General features: G+C 28.7%; 3 protein-coding genes across 7 annotated transcripts; 1 reads left to right on the forward strand and 2 right to left on the reverse strand.

Moving 5' to 3' along the window:
- Window positions 1-5,553: 5,553 nt before the first annotated feature.
- On the reverse strand, window positions 5,554-21,548 carry LOC112680121 (dystrotelin-like). 5 transcript variants are annotated; one of them, XM_025550123.1, is made up of 10 exons: window positions 20,946-21,037; window positions 20,698-20,861; window positions 15,837-16,038; window positions 14,340-14,586; window positions 14,163-14,274; window positions 11,596-11,759; window positions 11,396-11,520; window positions 9,058-9,165; window positions 7,291-7,405; window positions 5,558-6,450 (listed from the first exon to the last, which is right to left on the reverse strand). In XM_025550123.1, the coding sequence occupies exons 2-10, from the start codon at window positions 20,732-20,734 to the stop codon at window positions 5,806-5,808; spliced, it is 1,755 nt and encodes a 584-aa protein (XP_025405908.1). In that variant the 5' UTR covers window positions 20,735-20,861; window positions 20,946-21,037; the 3' UTR covers window positions 5,558-5,805. The 5 variants fall into 5 exon arrangements, with proteins under 5 accessions (XP_025405903.1, XP_025405908.1, XP_025405907.1 ...); XM_025550122.1 differs by lacking the exon at window positions 20,698-20,861 and adding an exon at window positions 21,224-21,548 and having other exon boundaries at window positions 5,806-6,450; window positions 20,974-21,159; XM_025550120.1 differs by lacking the exon at window positions 20,698-20,861 and adding an exon at window positions 21,176-21,548 and having other exon boundaries at window positions 5,806-6,450; window positions 20,974-21,114.
- LOC112680122 (prolactin regulatory element-binding protein) lies at window positions 18,678-19,892 on the forward strand. Its single transcript, XM_025550124.1, has one exon. It carries the CDS (start codon window positions 18,753-18,755, stop codon window positions 19,890-19,892), a length of 1,140 nt encoding a protein of 379 aa, XP_025405909.1. The 5' UTR covers window positions 18,678-18,752.
- A 2,717-nt stretch (window positions 21,549-24,265) lies between the features above and the next one.
- LOC112680185 (trimethylguanosine synthase-like) lies at window positions 24,266-25,296 on the reverse strand. Its single transcript, XM_025550210.1, has 4 exons — window positions 25,238-25,296; window positions 25,021-25,152; window positions 24,542-24,938; window positions 24,266-24,440 (listed from the first exon to the last, which is right to left on the reverse strand). Exons 2-3 carry the CDS (start codon window positions 25,109-25,111, stop codon window positions 24,607-24,609), a joined length of 423 nt encoding a protein of 140 aa, XP_025405995.1. The 5' UTR covers window positions 25,112-25,152; window positions 25,238-25,296; the 3' UTR covers window positions 24,266-24,440; window positions 24,542-24,606.
- Between the last annotated feature and the right edge of the window lie 640 nt (window positions 25,297-25,936).

The raw sequence follows: 25,936 nt of genomic DNA on the forward strand, positions 1-25,936 counted from the left end.
TGAACTTTACGGTATTTAACAACCAAAAATGACAAAGAACAATACTAAATTTTGTTAAATTCATTTGTATTAAACTATTATATTCTCATCCACATTGTCACTAAACAAACTTTTGGTCAATAGCCACCCAATATATAAATTACTTCAGATCTAGCCCAAGGACATACTTAAAACGGTTTGGAGCAGTGGTGGATCCAGGTAAAAAAACTTGGGGGTGCTTAGCTCCTTACCAAATTAAATAAATAAATAAATATTCAACATTACTTTCTTTAAGTAGGTACAAATTATGTTAAAAATTTTTCATTATTAATTCATATCTATTTATGAAGAATTTAACTGAAGGGGTGCTAAAACAGTTTGGGTGTGCTTATCTTGGGATTTTACCCCCTCCCTAAAGTGTTAAACTTATTTAAGCATTTAGGTACTTAAACATTTTAAATAGTAATAATTAAATAGGCAGTATTATAATTTATAGTTGGATTAATTGCTAGTATATTTGCTGGAACCCGAATAAGTATAATAGTTAGCATCCCCTCTAAAGTAAGTGTAAGAAATTACCAAATATATTGTACCTTTAATTCTATCATAAAAACTTTGCAAGATATTCAATCACGTACCGCTGCCGCAGTTGAAAGCCTATATCACACCAAAAGAAGTATTGGAATTAGAAGCGAAGAGTGATATTCTACTATTCATCGACCTTGAACAGTCTAAAAAGAACATTTGGACAGATGATCTGGTGAATAAAGTAAACGCTGAATACCCGTCATTGAAAGAAAAGTAATTATGTTAAAATGTCCTTGCACTTTTGTACTGAGATGCATCAAACCTATTTTAATAATAATATTATTATGTTAAATATAAGAAGAGGCACTGTCCCTTCTAATTTATTCTAGGAGGGCAATTGCTCCCCCAGTTTACGCCTATGGTAAAGAGTGATGTCTGTTAGATGAAGTAAAAACAATATTCGTATGCTTATCATAGACATAAATGTACTAAATTAATTGTACAATATTATGTTTGAGCTTAATAAATACTGAAAAATAGGTGTTTTGAACCAAATTCAAAATCAACATTTTAGATCCTCTAATCAAATCATGGTACTGGAAGTTAAATATTTATATTAATATTCAAAACGATATAATTATTATTTCTCAATAAAAGCAACCATTGGTTATTAAATATTTAAATAGTTTAAAATTTGTAGCTAAAGACGGTAAACAAATCGATCTGTAGATACATTTCAATATATTTTAAATAATCGAAGCAAATATTTATTTTGTAACTTTTAAATAATCAAATACTTATCCGCATGTATTGGAGAAGTGTTCGGTATTAAATACAGATCAAACGACCTTTAAAAGAGAATAGGTCAATTATAGGTAGGTATATAATCTATCATCACCCCAATGAAAGAAATTAGTTTGGCCAGTTCTGGACAGTGTATAAATTAATATTATCGTTTGAAAGTTCGTAGAACCTAACGAGTGAATTCGAACTCGTATTTCGTTTATTATTTTTTAAATATTTTTTCATTTTTATTTTTATTTAAACGTTCAACAGTTATAGATATAGGTTTTTTTAGAATAAGTAAAAATTATCCATAGCTACCATTTATTTACTCTACATAATTTGCAGGGTTAAACGTTTAATCTGAAAACTTTGATTTTAATATAACAATTACATAAATATTAAAAAACCAAATTTTTATACATTTTAGTTATTTAAACTTAAAAATTACGAAAAAAACTCCGACAAAAAGGACCTTATGGATAAATTTATCCTATAAATCCAAAAAATTTTCTTATAAAACTCTAGAGATTATACACGATTTAAAGAACATCTTCCAAAAAGTGTAAATAACTTTTGTAGAAATAAAGCAATGACTACAGAGTATAGACTATAGAGTACTAACAAGGAATGACGAAGTCAAAACTGATGGAAATAATTTTAATCCAAAGATTGCTACAGGAATTTGTCGATCACCCCTAGCTAAATTTTAAAATAACTTCGAAAGCAATAGAGTATTAACCTCAAATAAAGGGTACAGGAAATCAGTAACGAACTTCTATAGAATGGCTCATTCGAAATTCCAAAATGTTGAGATTGGAATGCGTTATGGCTTCATAGCACTCTTTCTAAGAAACTTTTGTAGTTAGTTAGGGGTTATAGCATAAACGTAGCAAAAACGAATATCATAATTTAAATTTAAAAATTCAGAAGTGGGGATGCAGTTGTTCCACCAGCACCCCCAATTAAAACCTTTGTAACTCGCTATGTATTGCAGCACAAATGATGGAATTCGTGCACAATTCAACACAAACGCAGCACAAATGAATGGCATAATTTCAATTTCAAAGTTCGAAAATGAGGTGCGGTCGTTTACCTGGTAACACTATTAAAATACCCTTGAAAATCGCTAGGGGTTGTAGCAAAATGATGGAATTCGAGCATAATCCAGCACAAACGAAAGCCCTTAGTTTAAATCCAAAATTTGAAGGTGGAGGTGCGGTCGTTTCACTGGCACCCCCAATTAAAAACCCTTGTACCTCGCTAGGGGTTGTAGCATAAACGATAAAATTCGAGCACAATCCTGCAAAAACGTAGCACAAACGAAAGCCCTTTGAAACCAAAATTCGAAGGTGAGGATGCTAGAGAAATGTATCTCTAACGTTCCCATTTCTGGAAGCACCTCTGGAAATTTTCAGAAGTTAAACTCTTCAACACCGAAGTTACGGTATGTTAAATGTCCTCTAAATCCTCATAGTGATGTCCGTTCATTAGTTCCTTCAATTTTGGAAATAGCCAGAAGTCCAGTGGAGTATTCAGGGCTGCATGGTCGACGGGAGAGTATTGTTATGTTCTTATTGTTCAAAAACTATAACTTTTAAAAATGTGTGAGCAGGCGCATTGTCATGTTAAAAGATCCAACCATTTTTGGCTAATTCCTGCCTCACACGAGACATTCTATTGCACAACCGTTTAAGAACTTCAATGTAATATACTGAAGTGTCACTGTTTGACCCTTAGGAAGAAATTCTCGATGCACAATACCTCTAATATCGAAGAAACACATGAGAATCGTTTTGAATTGGCTTCGAGACATCCGGGCTTTCGTGGGATGCTCCCCCCTCTTCAACCGATTGTTTAATTTATCGAGGAGTCTCAGGGTCGTATTGATATACCCAGCTTTCGGCCGGTTTTTCGCCGAAACTTTATGCAGAAACTTTATGACAATTCGTTGTTCATTTTTCACGTCACGACACTTAACTACTAACTTTTAAAAGTCGTAGAGCACAAAATTTAACACCGATCAATATCAAATTTAGCAGACTTGTGTATAAGCTAGTGAACTTTACGTCAACAAATTTTCAAGATACCAGTGTTAGCACTATAGGAGCTAGAAACAAATTTCTAGTTATTTAATTGCCACACCTCATAGAAGATGGCCTAGGTATGTATTTTAGTCATAGGAGCATAAATTCTAGGAAAATGTTAGTTATGTTAATATTAGTTATTTTAATAAATCCTATAGTTCTCAAGTTGCAAATGGTAGTTTTCTTTTACTTTTTTTTTTTGTATTTTTTAAGAAGATCACAATTAATTCAGTAGGAAATCTTTTGTTAAATATGTACGGTATTTAATTCTAATAATAACAATAATGTCATACATAATAATCAATTTTTGATATTGTAATAATTTAAATATTTTCTAACAATTTCATAACATTGAAGACGGGATCAAAAATGATTTTTCAAAACGGTTGTAACTAATTCATTTTATTATTTTAATAAAGAATAAATAATTAAAATATGGCGTAAAAATAATAGATAAAACCACAACAGTGTTCAATTCTACCGTGATCTACTCATACATTCGCAAACTTATACGGTGTACTTATGATATGTATGTATCCTCGGTCTAGATATAATATAATAATAATTGAAAAGCTAAAATATTTACCAAATCCGTCTTATGTAACTACATAATTAAACGAAGCCGTCAGATAATTAAATCTTAGTTAATTATTTGATAAAGAAACATTTCGCGTGATTTAATAGTGTTTTATTTTTATTTTTTATATGGACCACGGTTAACAAATACAAACGAATAAAATCATAAGAAATGAAACCAAACTTTTGGATATTTCTTGTTATTTCAAAATTTGGAATATGCATTTTTTTTTCATTGCATATTTTAGTTAGACTGAAGTGCGAACTTTTGTATGCTTATGCAGTTTTAATGCATTAATTTAGAGCCTTACTCATGAGCTATTATAGTTATTATATGGCAACGCATCATTTCACAAAAAAAAAAAAAAAACAGAAAAATATCTCTCGCTTCTAAAGCTGCGAACAGACTATTGTCACGTCACGTGAACTAACGTGCCATAACAGTGCCTCACAGCTCATGGAAAAAGTGTAGATGATGTATTTAAAGTGTCAGAAAAATGTTGTCACATTAGTCATCAGTCACTTTATTAATATATATTTTTTTTTTAAATTATAATATGGATATTATATATTATAGAAATGAGTATATAAATCATAGAAAAAATATATATATATGTATTTAAACAAATATGAAAATAGCTTGTACATCGAACACTGAACAATAAAATCATTTATGATGCTGGTTGGGACTTGGTAGTACCTAATTAATAACTAACTATATAATAAATATTTGTATGTAAATGTATAATTAAAAAGTTAAGTATATTATATGAATAAAAAACATTGTTGATTAAATAAGAATTTTTATTTTATTTGAAACTAAAAAGAAACTCGTTGATTTATCAAAGGAACAAATCCTTTTTTTTTTTTTTTAAGAAAAATGGAAAAAACAAATTCCTTTTATTATGGAACTGGATAAACACTGCATATGAGCCACATTTTTTACATTACCTCAGGTTTCAAAACACTTAAATCATGGCCTATGTACACATCTTCCGATAGTCTGTAGTTGATTTTCCTTCAGGTTTTCATGCAATATTCACAAAATCATTTAGTGACATTTATTTTCGTTTTTGGTTTTGATTTACATTGGATAACGCGTATTACAAGGGCGGGTTTAAGGGGTGGTTAAGGGAGCATTAGCCTTCCCCCCTTGGGACTAAGCTAACTATTTTACAAAGCCAAGTATTATGATATATTAATATATTAATAATTACTATAAAATATCGTCAATCGTCATGGATGAATATGATACCTATTTATATATTTTTTTATAAATATATAGCTTATTTTTTTTGTTAATTATATGTGTACACTTGGTTTCAGACTAAAATTGATACCAATAATGTAACTATTTAAAATTTGTCACTATTATGAAAAAAATGACATACTTATGAGGGACTCAAAAATATATTCTGTAATTTAAAATTTTATATATATTGAAAAAACAACTAACTAAATTCTTGACCTTCCATTAGCCCCTCCCTTGATGAGTGATAAAACCCACCCCAAGCGTACTAACATGTTAAACTTAAAAATGAAATCAAGTACAACCAAAATAAAAATGTACGAAAAATGTAATTGCGAGTACTTCATATAAATAAATAAATATATTTTTTATACAAATATATATTTTGTTAAAAATATGGCAATTCATTCTTAAAACAAAATGTGATATCTACAAAAATGTTATGGAGTTAATAAATTAAATGGTTACATGTGGGAATGTTGTTGTTGACTATCAGATATAAATGTAAACATATATAAATATATAGAAAAACGAAATGTGCGCGAACTTAAATTAATAGGAAAAACGATGAACTCGTCGTCTCTTAATCTATCCTCTTCGTTCCTAGGTCACTAATTTCTGTAACTGGTCCAATATTTTGTCCAATTCGGTGTGCAACTCGTCCATATCCTTGTTGTCGTCGTCGTTGGACGGCTGCTTGGCGTACTCTCTGCTGGAGTTCAGCCAAACGCACGACGTCTGCCTGCGGACCGGGGCGGACGACTTCTCGGGAATCCTGGGCCGCGGCGGCGCGTTCCGCTTGTTCTGAATGTCAGACAACACAGCCGGTTGCTCGGCGTGGTCGGGCCGGGCGCTGTCGGTCCCGGCCACTTTGGCGCGGTTCTCCTTATCTGACGGGTCGGTCGCCGGCATTTCGGACGACGGCTTTTCGATGTAAGTGCCGTCCAACTGGCTCTTGGCGGCCGCGCACGGAACGGCCGCAATCTTGGGCCCCAGCCACCGCGAAAATTCGTTCTCTCCGGTCTTCAGCGTGAACTCGCCCATCTTATCGCCGTACAGCGTGCTCAGAGCGCTCAGGCCGCTGTGTTCCGCCGTCGTCGCCGCCACGTTGGACGAGTTCACGGAGAATATCGGGCTCAGGTTGGCCGCTGCCGCGGTAATGTCTTGGCGATCGGGTCGGGACACGATGAGCGGTGTGCTTTGCATGCGTTTCATTTTCCCGCGTCCAAACGTACCGCTCAAGTGGTTCTGCGACAGAGAAACGAAACAACAATAACAATTAATAGTGACAACGCGAGGGCGGAAAAGTACGTCTCAGTCGTTCCGTTTCTCGAGGCCACGGGGGTAGATGGTGGTGGTGATTTGGGTGGGGAAAATCAGAAAGCCTTATGTGTCATAATATTTCAATTTTAATTAATCCATTTCGATGGATTCCCAAATATTCGCGATAAAACATCACGTTGATAAATACGTAAATACGTGATTAATTAGTAAGGACATCTATTAAGACCAACTTTCAAATAAAATGATAGAGTGATAGAAAAATAAGAAAAAAATCTTAATAACTAATAAAACATTTCTTTTCATTTCTTGGAAACAATTCAATTACACATCAGATTTGTAGTTGAGAATTCCAGAAGACATGCTTTGATAATTTCTCAGTAATACAAAAATTGAATTTTCTACTTGATTTTGTATTTTTGGCCACGTTTCTATCATCTATGTTCATAACTGTAAGCAATGTTAAATTATATGGGCTAATCCTACGTTTATTTGAACCTACAGTAGTGCTCAGGATGTACGGCTTAGAATGGTTTATACGATGTTAGGAAAAATTCTAGTATTGCACAGCAGTTTACTATGCAAGATCTTATAATAAAGATATCGACTTTTTTTAAGTTAAAAATTAATTTAAAAAGTTTAAACATTTGTAAAAATAAGTAAAAATAACACGCATTTGCCAAAATTTATCGATAAAGTTGCATCGGTGTATTTTCAAAACGGTACATCGATACATCGTTGTATGGAAATAAAAATAATATATAAAATAAAAACTAATAATCAACAGGTAGTCAATAACTTTCTAACCTTCAATTGTTTAAGACGTATTAATTGTCGTTCGATTTTGCTTCGATGTTGGTCTAAAAACGCTTCGAACTGAGAATCTCCTCGTTTTAATGTATTGACTTCAATTTCCAACAACCTGAAAACGTCGATTAATTATAACGAAGGTATAGTTATAGTGATTATTTAAGGTTCGGGAGTTAATTGTGCAGTAAAAGACGGTTGAATATGCAATTAAAACATAAAAATATGTATTTACACAATTTCAAAGAATGACATGCAATTCGATAAGAAATAATTCAGACTATTCTAATCTAAAAATAATAGAACAAAAAGGTTATAATTTATCGTTAAATCCTGATAGAAATTATTAGTCTCATCAATATTCTCTATATTTATGATTATAAAATTTTAAAAAATGTTAAAAAATTATTTTTTCACAGACAGGGGGCTTACAAGTTATATCATCCAGCCTGGTGACTTTATTTTTATATGGAACTGACACCACTAAATAATAACAAGACCACAACCTAAAATTAAACTGTCTGTATTTGTTGTAATAATTTAACAAGTAATAAAATAAAATTGCAAGTAACTGTGATTAATCTTTCCAAGTTTCAATTCTAATCAAACATTTTTTTTCTGGAACAGAAGATCAAGACTGTATAGATGACAATTAGTTTATTTCTGTATATATTTGTCTTTATATTGTACCCTCTGTATAGATATATAATGGCAAAATTATTAAAGCACAGTTCGTTCATTGTGATATTTATATTTGATTTTATTATTTTGTATTACAGTCGCTACTGTTATAAAATACATATTAACTCTATTCAATTATTTTACAACATATTTCAATCTTCATAACTTAGTGTTTCTTATCTAATAATTAAAAAACACAAAAGTTCAACTATCCTTGAAAAATAATGATTTTATTTATAATTGCATCTATATATTAATTATTGTTTTAACCTGTTTTAACCCAAGATAATTTTATCATTATAATATAAAGATCAAAGAAAAAATGTAAGTGGTTTTTAATGAGTAAAAGGTACATTTAATAAAAGTATAAATATAAATAATAATCAATTCTTACGTTTGTATCTTAATTTTTTATAATTAACTATCAGATCAATATTAATTAAATAAAATTGATTTTTAATGTACACTTTTTATGATTAATTATGTAATTTTAACCAGATAAGAAATGTGTTGTCTAAAATTTTATGATCTGAAAGTTTTTTCACAATTATAATTGAGTAGGAATAATAAATTTGAGTAAATATAATAAGTACAATGCATTAAGCAAATATTGGATTCGACAATTTTTCAATAGATTTTCAAATAACTGTTAATTTAGCTAAAAAGATTTTAATATCAAATTAAATTTTACTAGGGTTTATATATTTATAATTTATGTCTTATCTTGATATCATTATAGATTAAAAAATGAAAAATTATGATAACAGATAATTACTTTATAACGTCTTCAAAATATTATTTTTTTATTCTTAGGTATGATAATTTAGTTTATCTCACTACACACAAATTTATCATAAACATTAAGAAATAATGATTTAAACAAATAAATGTTGAAAACTATAACTTATAAGATATATTTTAATTTAATTTAAGATTTAACTATATTTTAAATACTCATAACTTCAAAAAGTTAAATGTATGATATAATTTACATTTTACACTTATCTTGGAGATTTATTGGGATAGTTCAATGACTTGATCACTATTTTTAAACAGATATTATTTTATAAAAAATTGATTAAATACCTATTTTCTCTTTCAATTTGTGATATAACACTTTGTAATTCTTGGCGAGGTGATTTCACTGTGCTGGAATCAAGCGAAGTGGTGCTAGATTCTTTAGTCCACAAAGCACTGAAACAAGTTGAAATTAAAAATTATTGTATTTTACTTCACAATCTAAAATAATAATTTATAAATATATAGTACAATTATAATTTAATATATAAATTATTGTATTATACATTTTTCTTTAGTAAAGATTTTTTTTTTATTTTTTATATCCAAGTAAAATAAATGAATTTTATTTTTATATGATTTGACAGAAAATTCTTAACTCTCAAAATTGAAGCCATAGTAAAATAATAATTCAAAAAATTCTATACCAATAAGAACTATAAATATTTAGGCATAATAATAGGCAATTAAACATTAAAAGCATAAGTTATACAACAGTAATTTCTTAGCAATACAACTTGAGAAAAAAAAAACAGTTTTATTTATGAATATTTTTTTTAATGATGTTATCAGTTATAAAAAACAGTTATTATTTATTACTCAAACCATTATGTATAATAAAAAACAGAAGCCGAATAACAAATGAATCAGTATCTTCAGGTGTGTTATAAAAGTTACAGTTTGTAGTAAAGAGTTAATATAGAATTTCCTTAATTTATAGTCAGAAAATAAAAATATAATTGAACATTTTTCTAAGTTACAATACTAACAAATACATTTTACATTTTAATTAAATAATATATTTCTTTTTTTTTATATATTATTTCAACAATGGTGAGAACTAAAAAGTTTCATTATTTGTTAAGAACATAATATTATTATTTACTTTTTAATAATATTACATACTTGTATACATTTTAGGGTGAAATATTGCAAATAGAAACAAATTATATAGTTCCGGTTAGTTTTAAATATTTTAATTTTCAAAATAATACAACAGAAACATTTCGATATATGATTGAGCAGAAACAATTTCAAAGAGTGAGTTTTTAAAGGATTTTTTATACTTAACTAAATCAATTGTTTATTATAATTGTAATAAATTAGAAATATAACATAGTTTTGCTGAGTTTTTATATAAAAATTAATAATTATTATCATCAAATCTATAAAATTATTAGTTAAATATATAACCAGGATTAAGCAATAAAACATTATAATTAAATAGTATATTAAATGTATTGTACAGGTAATATTAGTGTGAATAGAAAAATTACCACAATATACAAAACCTACACAACTCAATATATATTAGAGTATATTGGTAAAATAATTATTACATTTTACTATAGAGAATTTGAGAACTATATAGTACAGCAGATTTTTTTTTAATGGCAAATTAAATTTTAAACATAATTTGTAGACATCATTTTTAAATTTTGTTGAATCATACAAAATAATAAAAATGAAAAATGGTAATTGATAATTTGAGATAAAGTAATCTTCTATTTTAAATTAAAATTTAGTTATTACTAGGGATTGATTTTCGATGCATTTGCATCTTTTTTTTGGAATGTCTTACATCATGTTTTCCAAGCTACAAATGAGTTTCAAGTATTTCACATTGTAACTACAAATAATATATAATGTATTTAGAACGTTTTTAATGCATTATTTAATTTTTTAAGAAATTTTAAACCTATTTTCTCTTAATATGACTAAAAAAATTTACTTCACTGAAATATAAACATAAAATTAACATAAATTAATTAATTAATTAGCATTAACAGAATTTATAAATGTTGGAGATATGATTTGTCAAATTTAATTTTTTACAAATTTTCTTTTATTTTATATATAATTTTATATACATTTTTATAATTTCACATGTTAAACAAAATTTTTTTTCTGAATTTTAATATTTAATTATTTCATTAATACAAAAATAAAAAATTTTTATGTAAATTTATGTTTAAATTAATTTTTTGTAAGGCCATTTTTTAGAGTTTTTAGATTATAAATATATTTTTAAATTTTTTTAAGGCATTTAAATCTAAGACCTAGTTATGACATTATATAATATATTCTTATTATTAAATCTTATACAGTATTAAGTCTAAATACCACTTTTTTCTAATATGAATTTAATTTTTAGCCTGCCAACAAAATTGCAATAGATTATTCAAAAAATGATTACAGAGATATGTTTATAACAAGACAAACCACATCAAATAAAACCAAATCAAAAAATGGAAACAAGCCTAAACAAATGGCTAAAATAATTTAAATGTATTAGTAAATATAATCATAATTTTATTTATATTTTTAAATGCAGCTTATATAATATTCAGATATATATCAGCTATTACTTTATTCAATTAAAATATTAAAGATATTAAGTATTTACTTTTGTCTTGATTCAATAATATCACTGGGCAATTCAACAGGAAGATATCGAATTTTTGATGTCAACCCGAAAATTCTTCCTAAATAAGATTTAAAATATTGTGTGTATAACTGCTGAGGAGTTTCCTAAAAAATTAATAAAAATTAAATTACTTTAAGATATTGACAAGTTATGAAGAAAATTTGTAAAATAATACTAACCAACCAACAATATTCTTGCATTGCATGTTTTAATTTGTGTTTTTTATTAGTAGCACCAATTAAAAAACAATTTTGACATTGATTATAATTTACACATTTTAGACAAAAATAACGTAAACCTTTCACAGGTAATTTGCAAACTTTGCATTTAACTTCATGATTAACTGAAACAAGACAAAAACCAATATATATGTTAAGGCGTATAACCGCATGGCAGTGAATGTTAACAGTCACCGGTGTATGTTGACATTTACCGATCATTTTGGTGCATGTTATCAATTATTTCAAATATCTCACAATGTGGACATTTACCTGTATTTGTTGACATGCACAATAGTTATTTAGTGAATGTTGACATGCCTGACAACATAATATATATCAAATTGATAAATAATGATAGTTTAACAAATTCATTTTTTAACATAAAGTTTTTATAGTAATTGTTTATACATAGTTTTATTTATTACAACAATCGAAAATTTTATCGATCCAAAAAAATAATAAAAAAATAGCTTTTACATACATCGTGCTTCATGTGTGGTCAACATTTACCAAACACTGATTGTAAATGTGAACATACACCAGTGACTGTCAACATTCGCCTACTGCGGTCATACACCTTAACATTTATATGTATGTTTGGAGTATAAAATATATACTACACACACTACACTATTTAAAATGATAAAAATATACACATTGTATAATTATCTTTAACAATAGAATACTGAAAGTTGAAACTATTAATTTGTTACTTTTTAAAAAAATATTAAGTAACAAAAATAAAATTTTAGTTCATGTATTCATCCAAATTGTGTACTGAACAATTTACAAACAAGATTAATTTCTTATTCAGAATAATAGTTTTAAAATCAATTATAAATAAATGTTAAATTTTTTATTTAAAATACAATTTTATTTTCATAAATATCAATTATAATACAAAGTAAAAATTATTAAACAAGACATTTTAAAAATAGACATTCCATTAAAATAAATTAAGACTTTAATACAAAAAAGTAGTTGTAATACTTTTAGAGACACTCACAGCATTGTTAGAAACTAATTTATTTTGGTCATTAAAATGTCTTTATAAATAGTATATATATATTTATAAATAGTAGTGACACTGTACAGTGAGTATTTTGAACATAGGTCCTCTCACACTCAAAGTTTTCTAGAAAGAAATTATACTATTCAGAAAAAAAAAGATTTTATATTAACACATAATTAGAAAATAGTATGTATTTGTAAATATGTACAGAAATAAATAGCAGGACTGTTATCAAAAGATATGTATACTTTGGCACATGGAAACTTTAGGGTAACTGTAGGATAGGGTTGGTTTATTACATATATTTCAATTAAAATTTCGATAATTATAAACCTTCCTCTATATTTAGGCTGCTCCTTATACTTTACCCACTATTTATTAGTTATTAGTAGCGACATTCTACAGAGTGAGTAATGTAGTTGTTCATAATCAATTGCCACAATAGGACATATATATATATTTAATATTTTGATAAAAATATTTTATAATTGTTATCAGTGATGTCATGAAAACTAAATTACTATTAATTGTATTTTCTAGTTCTATTAATGAAAAATGTTGAGACTATTTTACAACAGCAATGTTATTGAGATAAAACTATGAATATGGAAGGAAGGTTTCTAGTTAAATAACACCAAGGATATTATTAATATGAGCTATGATTTATCAATAAGTTTATATTAATAACAATAATTAAATTATTTTTAAAAATTATTATATTTTTATTCTTGCAGTATGACCTATTTCTGTGATGAACATTATTTATAAATACTTATTGCTGATGTATCTTATCAATTGTATTTATCAACTAATCAGAGATCATATTTTATAAATAATATTCTGGTGATTTAAATAATGGAACCTTCCCCTGTTTATTTCTAATACATAGAAATACATAACATTTTTCATTAATAAAATAATATTTATAGAACTCTAGAATATTAATACGAAGTTAACACAATACTGATAAAAATAAATAACATTAACATCAATATATAATAAGTAAGAATATAAGTAATGTTAATATTTAATAAATTAAGAAAAGATTAATTAACAGTTGAAAATAATGAAAATATGTGATGTTCTGAATAAAATGTATGAATAACATTGTAAAAACTTAAAATAATCATCAAATGGATATATTTATATTTTATATTGCTACAAAAATTATTTTCAAACTTAAAGCATTTATTATATTTTATTAATTGATTATGATTTCATTTAATGTTTATTTGATAAGAATTAATTTCACTCAAAATAAAAGGCTAATAAATAAATAATGTTAAATTCTTTCAAAATTATTTATGTATAAGAAGTTTTCACAATATATACTTATGATAATGTATTTTATTTCATTTTCATGATAGCTAAAGAATTGAGTACTGCCAATGAGAGGTTTCTCCTCAAGTAGACTGGTATATTTTAGTTTTTTATTATTATTATTTTATTTCAAATACTTAATTATACAGTTTGTATTTTTATTTTTCTACTATAAAGAAATTATTAAAAATACCATTTTCAGCCATTTTTATTCTGTAAAATATTTGTAACCACTCCAAAATAGGAGGTTCAGTCATAAACCATTGCATGAATTGATCTTCATTTATACAATCTGGATTGTTGAGCTAAAAAATAAATTTATAAATTAAATAATATACTTCATAATTAAATTATTTTAATACTAATTTACATTTTGGAAGCAATTATCAATGATGCTGTTTAAGGATGAAGATTCAAATAAAATTTTTTCTGATAAAAATTCAAGTAGTAAACTGAGATCCCTTAAAAAATTTCTAAAGTATTCTTTTGTTAAACCAAATTTGTTGTCAAGACAATTTAACTGGAACATATAACCAAGTCTCATACGCAGTCTATCACATGATAGACAAGCTATAATTGTAAATGCAGACCTTAAGTTAATTTGTTTTTTTGTGTACCTGAAATAATTTAAAAGTTATCATTATTAAACATTTTAAAATTAAAATATGAAAATGTAATGAAAGAATTATTAATAAACATTACTTTGAAAATATCACATCCAATCAGTGGCGTACATACGGGAGGGGTGTTCGGGGTTCAAACCCCCTCCCAGGCAAAAAAAAAAAAAAAAAAATATTTTATTATCGATGACATGTAATATATTCATAGTTTCATTATTACGCTTTGAACTTAAAATATACAACTATATAAATATTATGATAATTAAATAATTATATTGATAAGTGTTTGAAAAGTTTTGTTAACTATGCTGTTTTTATATTCCAATAGCTCTTAATTTACTGTAATGTAAAAGTAAACTGTAAATTGGTAAAAAAGTTGTATAAAATAATATCTGTTTATAGCAGTTATTTATCTTATTTATCAGTACAACGAAAAAAAAAAAAAGATAACGATTATTTTTGTTCACCTCCCCCCTCCCCCACCGAGCAAGATTGAATATACATCACTGCATCCAATATATTGATTTATGGATAAGTATTTATTTATATTATTATTATAAATTAATAAAGATTATTTACATCTATAGAAAAAACTGTATAGTTTAAAATTATTTCAATTAAATTACAAAGGTAATGGAATAAATAAAACATAATTATTACAATACAATTTTATATTAATATAAATGAAATTAAAAATTATAATATACATGTATTTTTAAATTTTATAATGTAAGATTTCAGTAACTCATTAGTTATATTTTTAAGATTATTTTCAGAATTTAAATTATAATTCTCAATTATTCTATTGAATAGTCTTGGATGGATGACCATCCAAGAATTAGTGACAGTAATAATTCATTAACAATTAATAAATATAATCATTAATAAAAAAAATATAATATAATTAGTTTACTGTTATACATGTTTAACACATTGACTCTCACTAGCTCGCCAGCGGTATCATTATGAAGTCTTTATCTCTACACTATCTAAAAGCATAGTCTATTAAATAAAATGAGAGGTTTGAATCACTGGTGACCTAAACAACTCCTGAAAAATAATTTGGATTAGGTTACCAGCAACCTAAATGACAACCACATACTCATCTTAGGTGGCCGACGGGCTTGTGGTAATCAATGTGTTAATAATACATATTTGTTAAAGTTAAAATAAAATAGAAATAAAATTATAAAGGGGTAGGAAATCACCAACAAATTTTTGAATACATAAGTCATTTTAAAACTTACTTTGAAAATATTTGTCCCAACAGTTGAACCAACACTTTAGTAACTTCTTCAACATCAAAATGAAAATCTACATATTCTTTGTGGACTGCATAATAAATATCAAACAAAATATCTTCTAACATAGCTTTATCAACAAGATTGAAATTTTTTCCTTTATGTTGTTCATAAACACCATTTATCATATACAATGACACTTTGTCCACTGAAAAATCAAACAAGTCATTAAATTTAAAACTTTTGTGGTATAAAAAGTAATAATTAATATTTAAATAATAATTTGTTAATAATTTTAAATTAGAATACAAAAAAATAAATAGTTATGATACATTTTCTCTAAAGACATGAAATATTTATATTCAATGTTGTGTATGCCGAATTTATGAAATTGCCGATTTCATGAAATCAGCAACATTGTCGCCGAATACGTGAAATCGGCAACTCAAAGTATGTAATACTGTCGATTGCGTGAAATCGGCAAGACCCTTCTTAAAAATTATAAAGCATAATTTAATTTAAATAAATATATAAGTCGCTGGAAATATAATAAAATCAATTTATAATAATATTATATGTACTCGTATTTAAATAAATGTGTAAAACACCGGAAATATAATAAAATAATAAATACATTTTAATGTGTAAAAAAAAAGTAAAAAAAAAATTGTATTATATTTAAATATTTTGACAAGTATGGCCTGAGTGACACGCCGAATTACACATCATATTTTTTTTTTACAATTGCACTTTTTAGATGTGCAATTCGTACGACAAGTACGTCAATATATAGTCAATCAATAGCCTTGTTCGGTCCCAACTGATACCAATCCAACAAGTTCCCGTAATAAATATTCATTTTTTTGAACGTCTGGAGTCGTTTGGGAACAGTACTTTGTAGCTACCAAACTGTTCCGCTCCAGCCATGTACTTAAAATCATTTCTTTATTCCCGATACAAAATTTGCCATCTTTTTCTTCTACGATAACTACAAGAAGGTTGGCTGCATCACCTCGATCCACAGACGGGATTGACTTAACCTAACCAGCATATTGTAACCAACTTTTAAAAGAGGGAGGAAATTTACAATTACTGCCATAAGCCACTATTTGTAATTATATCATAATAATGTGTTACTGAATTCGTGCAATCGGCAGAAAAAGGCTGTCTAATTCACGAAATCAGCAATTAAAATTTGCCGATTTCGTGAATTTAGTAGCCAAATTGCCAATTACACGTATTCGGTGACAACGTTGCTGATTTCATGAAATCGGCAATTTCATAAATTCGCAAAATGCGAATTGCTCACAATCCTTGGGCAAAATGTCATATTTCGGCTTTTGACCAACCTCATTTGGGCAATACCGCCAAAACCGTATACTGACTTTAATCGTAAGGGCAAAACCGTAGAGTCTTAAATATGTTTGCTTACATTAAATACGATTTTCTTACGATTATAGATGACCACGCGTATCTTGATAATTTATCGCTGTTATTGTATTTTATCAACTCGTTATATTAAAGGTTAGCCTAACCTATATATTTAACATACGAGGGCTATTCAGAAACTAGGGAACGTTTTGTAATAAAACAAAAACTAGGTACAGGAAAAATATTTTATTATATACATCTGAAAGAGTGACTAAAATGCTACTTTTCTACATAGTTACCAAACAAATTAAGGCACTTATCGTAGCGGTGGACAAGCTTCGAAATTCCTTCGTCATAGAAATCCGCCACCTGCGATCTCAGCCACTGAGTGATGCACGCCCGGAGCTCGTCGTCGTCATCAAAACGCTGTGTCGCTAGCTGGTTCTTCATCTTCGGGAACAAGTGAAAATCACTCGGTACTAGGTCGGGACTGTAGGGTAGATGTGGGAAAATCTCTCATTTGAATGAGTCAAGAAGTTCTGCAGTTCGATTTGCCATGTGAGGTCGGTCATTGTCATGAAAAAACAAAATTTTTGCAAACCTTGTCAGCGAGGAAGATTATGGCTACTGTTTTTTGGGATAGGCAAGGTGTGCTGATTATTGACTTTCTCGAGCGTGGTGCAACAATCAACTCTGATCAGTACTGCCAAACATTGCGCAAGCTTAAAAGAGCAGTGAAAAACAAGCGCCGAGGAAAGTTATCGTCAAAAATTTTGTTTTTTCATGACAATGCCCGACCTCACACGGCAAATCGAACTACAGAACTTCTTGACTCATTCAAATGGGAGATTTTCCCACATCCACCCTACAGTCCTGACCCAGCACCGAGTGATTTTCACTTGTTCCCGAAGATGAAAAACCAGCTAGCGACACAGCGTTTTGATGACGACGACGAGCTCCGGGCGTGCGTCACTCAGTGGCTGAGATCGCAGGCGGCGGATTTCTATGACGAAGGAATTTCGAAGCTTGTCCACCGCTACGATAAGTGCCTTAATTTGTTTGGTAACTATGTAGAAAAGTAGCATTTTAGTCACTCTTTCAGATGTATATAATAAAATATTTTTCCTGTACCTAGTTTTTGTTTTATTACAAAACGTTCCCTAGTTTCTGAATAGCCCTCGTATTAAAATTTTCTCTAATGAATTAAAGAAAAATAAATATTCAAGTCAACCATAAAAAAAAAATAAATATTTCCTAAAAACCAATCACATTTCATTAGCTAATATTTCAACAGGTTAATTTAATTAAGAATATTAAATTTAAAAAAAAATCTATTAACACTTATATATTAGTTATTACTTTTTATATTCAAATGATTGATCATTTAATGATCATCAAATTTATAAGAAAAATTACTATCAAAGTGTTAGCACTGGTTGTCATGTCTTATCAATATGAATATTGATAACGTTTTGACATTAAAACAAAATTGTTTATTTGGATCTTTTGATTTGTGTATCATTTTAGTTTTTTAAATTAATTTTTTTTAACATGGCAATCAAATCTCAAGTGTTAACTACAACAAATTTGCCGATGTACTCAATTCAAACATTCCTAAATAATTACATACTGGTTGCTGGCGGCGGAGGTTCAAGCAAAACTGGTATATTAAATGGATTTGAAATATTTAAATTAAGTAGAGATGGTAAAACTGTAACTTTGACAAGAGTGATCCGCTATGATAGTGGTCCAAATGTAATAATGAACTGTTGTACAAATTATAGTGGTAACAAAATTTACATTGCAGCAAACGAAAATGAAAAATGTCGACAGTATATTGCTGATATTGTTATAGAACCAACTTTTCAAAATGGTAAAGCAAGCAAAGAGATTAACTTTAAAATAACAACAGGAGATTCTTTATTAACAGACTTCAGTGAAGATGAACCACTTCAAAGAATTGTTAAAGTCAACAACGATGGAAATATGATGGTAACAGGAGGAGCTGATGGATGCATTCGACTTTGGAACTTTCCAATAGTCAAATCAAAAGAAACTAACCCATTAAAAACCTATGAAGGCCATACTAAAGAAATCGATGACATAGACATAAGTTGTGATGGTAAATTTATAGTAAGTGTAGCCAAAGATGGAAAAGCGTATCATTGGAATACTCTCACTGACATACGATCAGCTCTCATTCATCCAATTAATGATAAACAAATATTTAAAAGATGTAAATTTGGTATAATTAGCAATAAACCGATTTATAACATTTATACAATTGCAAATGGTCCAAGGCAAAAATCTTACTTACAAAGATGGTCGGAAAAAAATAAAATACTCAATGAGCTATTATTTTCTGAGCCTACATCAGCCTTAGCAGTAAGTAAAGATGGACTATATATTGCTGTAGGTACAATGTACTCAGGAAGTGTTAGCATACACGAGGCAAGTAATTTCAAAACTGTTTATAATGTTAATCAAGCTCATGCGATGTTTGTTACTGGCTTAGAATTTTTGAATGGAAATATGACACCAGACATGAAAGCAGCAGTATTATCGATATCAGTTGACAACCGTGTGTGTCTTCATAGTATACCTTTTATAAAATTAATGCCTTATTGGCAAATGTTTATAATAATACATTTAATTATAATTTTGTTTTACTTTATTATTTTTATTATGTAATTAAAAATTAATATTTGATATAAAGTGATGCTCATTATTGTTAAATATTTGTTTCATATTATATACACAAATAATTTGTGAAATATTTTGTATAGATAAACCCCTTTTTTCAGTTATAAGTGTATAATCTAATGATTAAAAAATGAATCTAAAATAATTTTTTTTTAGGTAAATTCAGTAATATTGAAAAATCATTTTTACAAGTAAAATGTAAATCATTAATAAAATAAAAAAAATAAAAGTTAAAATAGTTCAAACTCCAGATTATAAATAATTGTTTTAAATACTATACCTACTTTAAATTTTTTATTAAATGTACCTATATTTTTCCATTTTAAAAATATGAATTTAATTTAATACAAATAAAACTATGGAAGATTAATCATTATAGATTTAATTTAAAAATATTTAGTTTTGGATCTTTGATAAAATGAGAAATTGAAAAATATATGTTATTACTGTTTTTGAACTTATCTATAATCAATTACTGAATTGAAATTAGTTAACTCAAATTTGAACATGGTTGGATCTAAATTAAATACGTGATTTTTTATACAATTATACTAACATTTTAAAACGTTAACTATTTATGTAACATAATAACTGAATTTTTGAAATAGATACTGAACTATGATCTAGCTAAATTATTTACATATACATATATTATTTATTATTAGGTATATTACAGATGTGATTCCTACAGTATACTGTCTCTGTCAACCTAAAAGACAATATATTATTTTAATTGCTGATCGTAAAATCAGAATTATAGATTCTAGGTTCATAAACCACTTTGAACACCTACCATCGAATTGAAAGAGGAAAATATAGCAGACAGCCATAATCTTGTTATGTTCACGTTTTATGATTTCTCATATTATTGAAACTTCTTCATTGGATCCAGAAAAACGTTATGATGTTATATCAGAAATTAATTATGTTCTTTATACTTAATAACAGGTGTTTGAACTGTAACCGAGAAGTATATTGCAATATTGGTAAGTTGCTTTCATCAGATAGGTAGACAGAGACAGTAAGTTATAGGGATATTACATTGTTTTAAAGACGGAGAGAAACTCACAGCAGGTGAGTTTTTGTAGGACGGACAGTTTCACAGCTATGCGGTACGGCATGTACTTGATGATGTTGCTCTCGTTCACCGACTGCAAAATGCGATCGTACGAATCCGACGGGTTCCCTGCAACGTCGGCCATTGTCTGGTCTGCCGGAGTAAAAGAAACAATTACAATATGGGACAATCGCGGGCCTAAGGGTAGGTGTACAAGTTAATGAACGGATACGAAAAAAAATGTCTCGAACTCGAAACCCACTTTGACACGAGTCGTTGGGTGTGGGGGTTCAGCGACAGGTGAAGAACATCAGTCGGCGTGCAGTGATTTCGGACTGGACGTTGGGACCGTTTGAAAGCCGGCGACGGGGAGTCGTTCGCGTGGGAAGCAGAAACACGCGCGCTAGATGAAAGCCGTCATCAGGCATCAGCGTAGGAAGGTGACGAGCGGAGGAGAGGAGGATGAAAAAATACGTTATGCAAACGACAGCACGCGAACGTCGTCGAATACTAAGCGAGGGCAAGTGAACATGACGTTACTGCGTAATGTTATTACCGGCTATTGTTACGAATTATCAGTTTGTTACCGCTCGTTGCCGGTCGATGGTGGTGGTGGTAATAGTACTGCGGTAGTTTCGTTGCCACCCTTTTTTCGACGTTCTAACGGTCACCGGCCGCTGATAAGAACGATAACGACAAGTCGTCAACGAGTCGCGTTATCACCACAACAACCGCACTTTTGCCGCGTGATTTCCACGATCAAAGATATAAATGAAATGTACCTTCGTTTGAACGAAACTTATATGATGACATTTTATGGAAACCATGTGATTTCCAGCTTTGTCTTAGCTGGTGTTGCTTCTCAGAAAACCGTGTTCAGTTTTCGAACACGATTTTCCGATTTTTTTAGTAAAATATTAGAATGACCATCAGGTGCATACTCAGGAATTTTTTATGGGGGGAGTCCAACATTTTTATTTTATCTGATAGTGGGAAATTAAAATACACTATATACTATTATTATACTATTTACTATTAAATCGTTGAGTATGTAGAAATTTCAATGGGATGGGGTCCGGACCCGAACCTCCCCTGGGTATGTCCTTGATTTATAGGGCATAAAAAATTAATATTTTAAAATTTATAATCGCATAACAACTGAGCTCAAGTATTTCATTTCTACTCTTTGGACCTCAATCGTAAGAAAATCAGTATTATGAACGGAAAATATTAATTTTTTAAGTTGCAAATATTTTTATTTAAATTGATCTAAACGAATACCAAATGATACTAAATATATAGCTGGATACTCAAACGGGTAAATAAAACTCAAATCACTTATTGACATAATTATGTTGAAGAAGAAATGATCAAACCTCTTTTCTAATCTGTGAAATAAGAACTCAAAGTAATACAGTTTTATAATTAATTATACAAGTTACATTCTTATGTACAATACATGAAACAATAAGTTGAAAAATTCCTGTAAAATAAAATATCATTTTAATGGAGAAAAATATTATATAGTCATAGATTCATAGTACCAAAGTATTTCTTTACACATAAAAAAATGTAATGAACAAATGTACAGAAGAAATAAAAATATTACAATAATAAATTAAAGTAAAAAAAAAATGTTGGTTAAATATTATTGGTTTTAATTTGTGGTTTTGTTGTTATGTATACGGAAAAGACTTACTGTTATGAAATCTGGACTGACTTATATTTTGTTTTGATTATTTGCTAAGGTTTTCAGATCAATTCTGATTTAGGAATTTGTTAGAACATTCCAATAGAGTTTTCGAAGCCAACTGAATGATGCGTTGATTTTGCTAGGATTGTGCTGAGTAGGGAATATTTCAAAGGATGTTGAGGTGTTATCGTTTATAGTTATTAGATCTTTATTTTTAGATCACGATGTATTGTCATGATAGTGACAATCGTTGCATAATTTTCATCGTTTTAACGATGATGACTATTAAACTCAGAAGTTGTTAAATTTTATCCAAATCCGGTAAGAAATATGTTACGAGAAACACAATCATCGAAGTTAGTCTTCAACAAAGTCTTAGGACGTTATATTGTTTAATTCACGCTTGTTAAATTTTAAATGAATATAAAATATATCGAATGGGTTCATAAAATCAGTCAGTATAAATCATCTTTTAAATATTATTTTTTCACACCAAATTCTTTGGCATTTACTCTGTAAAGGCTTGTAATTTTGATCTATACTACAATATTAAATACTTTAAACTGTACTACCATAGATTAAATATACTAGTGTAGTTATTTTTTTGAATGTTAAATATGAAGAAAATCGAAATCATTTTTAAGTCTTAGGTAATTGTGTAAAAAGAATTATGTGTAAATATATTGAAGTATTATATATATATATATATATATATATATATATATATTAAATTATATAAGTGAAAAGTTTAATTCATTCGTTGAAAATTGCCCATCTAAGTTTTAAAATATTTTACAAAAAAATAAAATACTATTAATTATTGATTGAGAAAATTTCTTGAATTTAGAATTATGATTCATGTTCATACTTATATTGATGCATAGGAACATTTAAACATATATTATTCATAAGCCATATACAATTAATATTTTAATATTTATTATGCAGTAAATATCTTTAAACTAGGATTTATTTAGCTACTTTTTAGACTAATATTACTAATAATTATAAAATTAGTTTTAAGAGGAAAATATTATGATTTCAAATTGAAAAAATTTAATGATATAATAATTTTGATCAAAAAATAATCAAGTATCTTTTTTATACATAAAATTAAAATAAAAATAATACAGGTACATAGTTAATCATAGTATATTTTCATGTACTTATGTATAACAAAACAATAGGATGCAAAAAAAAAAAATTGCCACAATAATTTAAAATACATTAAAAATGTTTGGTGAACAAAAATACTAGTTATAGTAAGTATAACTTAGAAAAATAGAATAACACATAACAAAAAAAAAAAAAAAATGTGAAAAGTATCACAATAACAAATGTATATAAATAAAAATAAAACTCAAAGCAAAAATGAGTTAAACTGTAAAATTGTAACAAAATATAAAAAAAAGAAAAAAGTTATAACATTAAAAAATAAATAATAAATGGTTATTGATGATTTGTATAAAATAATTTAGGCAAAAAACTAAAAAAAAAAAATTTCAAAACAGAAAAAAATTTAAACAATTAAAAAGTAAAAAAAGGTAAAAAAAACTCTATTTAAAAGAAAAAAACCCAAAAGAGGGAAAAAATTAAAAAAAAAAAGTAGAAACAAAAAAATATTGGGAAAATGTTCCCGAAGTCAGTTATTTGGATGTCAAAAAATGTTTAGTTTTTTCCAAATAGGTGGAATATGCATTAGGCTATTAGAACTTGACCACCGATTTTTATATCCGGTGTCCAATTTCACTTTTGTAGTGACGGCAAGTCCGAATCGCCTGTAATCCTGCAACATAAGAAAACTATGTCACAATGAAAAAATTATTTTTTAACTTAGTTCAATATAATGTTGTTAAAAATAATTATAATATAGCCAATTTTATTTACCTGACGCAATTTCAAATATATATTTGTGCAATTCTGTCGTCCATCGATCATAACGTCCTCGAACTCTACACGGCCGAAGTTTGCATTTCTTGATAAGTGTAAACACTGTTCTCGGACAATGGTCTTCGGCACGTGTAGTACAGTTCGAGCTTCTTTGCCATACTGAGGATGCTTGACATGCCACCCGCTTCCCGGCTACACAGATCATTCGTGTCGAAATATCTGGAGTAGCCGGGTCTGCCCCACGGCAGCGATGTCACAACTGTATCTGCACGAACCCGGTCTAAAATGTTGAAATAATCGCCTACACGGAAGTCGATTTTTTCATCGACTCCGTATATTTGGGCATTTTGGCGGGCTAATTTGATTTTAGCCGGGTTAACATCAACAGCGATAACTGAAAAAAAAATGCAAAATTATAATTCAAATGCATGTTATATAAAATATTTAAAACCGATAAAAAAAAACGTAGGTCTTACCATGGTGACATGTCAGAGCTAACTGTATGGCATTGCCACCAGCACCACAAAAAGGGTCGACTACTGTGTTGAACGAGCATCTTGACGCCATGTGTGCCGCGAGTATTTCGGGGCACACGGAAAAAAAACTTACTTAATAATGAAAATTATTTGTTTGTAAATATAATTAATTAAAGAATGGCCTGAAAAAAAATTTAATTTCTCAAATTTTACATACCTTCGTCCAACACAACGCCTTTGTCGAATCTCGAGAACAAGGAGTATAATGTAATTAATATATTTATATATATTATATATATATATTGATATATTAATCAATATTTTAACGTTGCGGTCAAAGTATTGGTTTGAAAGCGTAATACATAAAAAAGGAATGATTAGATGTTGGTGCTTTAACTTAAAATATACTTAATTATGATTGTTACTGACCTTCGGCTTCTCCGTTGTTCTCGGGTCTGTGGGGCTGGTGACTGGCTCTTTCGTAGCCTCCGGGGGTGGTACGGCAACTGGGATGACTGAACAGGACGCGGGCGTTGTTGTTGAACCATCTGTGGTTTGAACCCCAACGTCGGTAGTTTGAACCTCTACGTCAGAACACTTCGGTGCCGTTTGCGATCCGAAGTCGCACCGACCGAAGTTCCACTCCGTCTGGGAATACTTATCTTGGGTTTTGGCATGTGGTCAACGCGAAGATCACGTCTAGTGACCAGTTCGTTTGCTGCCGTCGACGTGGCCCGCAATTCTTCATCTTTGCACCAGTAATGGATAGATCAACGGGGGCCTGATCGGCCAACCCCGTACCCTCGTGGTCGCTTGATAACGACCGAAGTGTGCCCGCTACGTTGGAACCGGTTTTTACACCGGAACTACCCACTCTTGCCGACCTCTGGGGTTCTGAAGCTCCTGAGGTGGTAAC

This window comes from Sipha flava, unplaced genomic scaffold, assembly GCF_003268045.1.
Source record: "Sipha flava isolate LNK unplaced genomic scaffold, YSA_version1 174_pilon_pilon, whole genome shotgun sequence".
Classification (NCBI taxonomy): domain Eukaryota; kingdom Metazoa; phylum Arthropoda; class Insecta; order Hemiptera; family Aphididae; genus Sipha; species Sipha flava.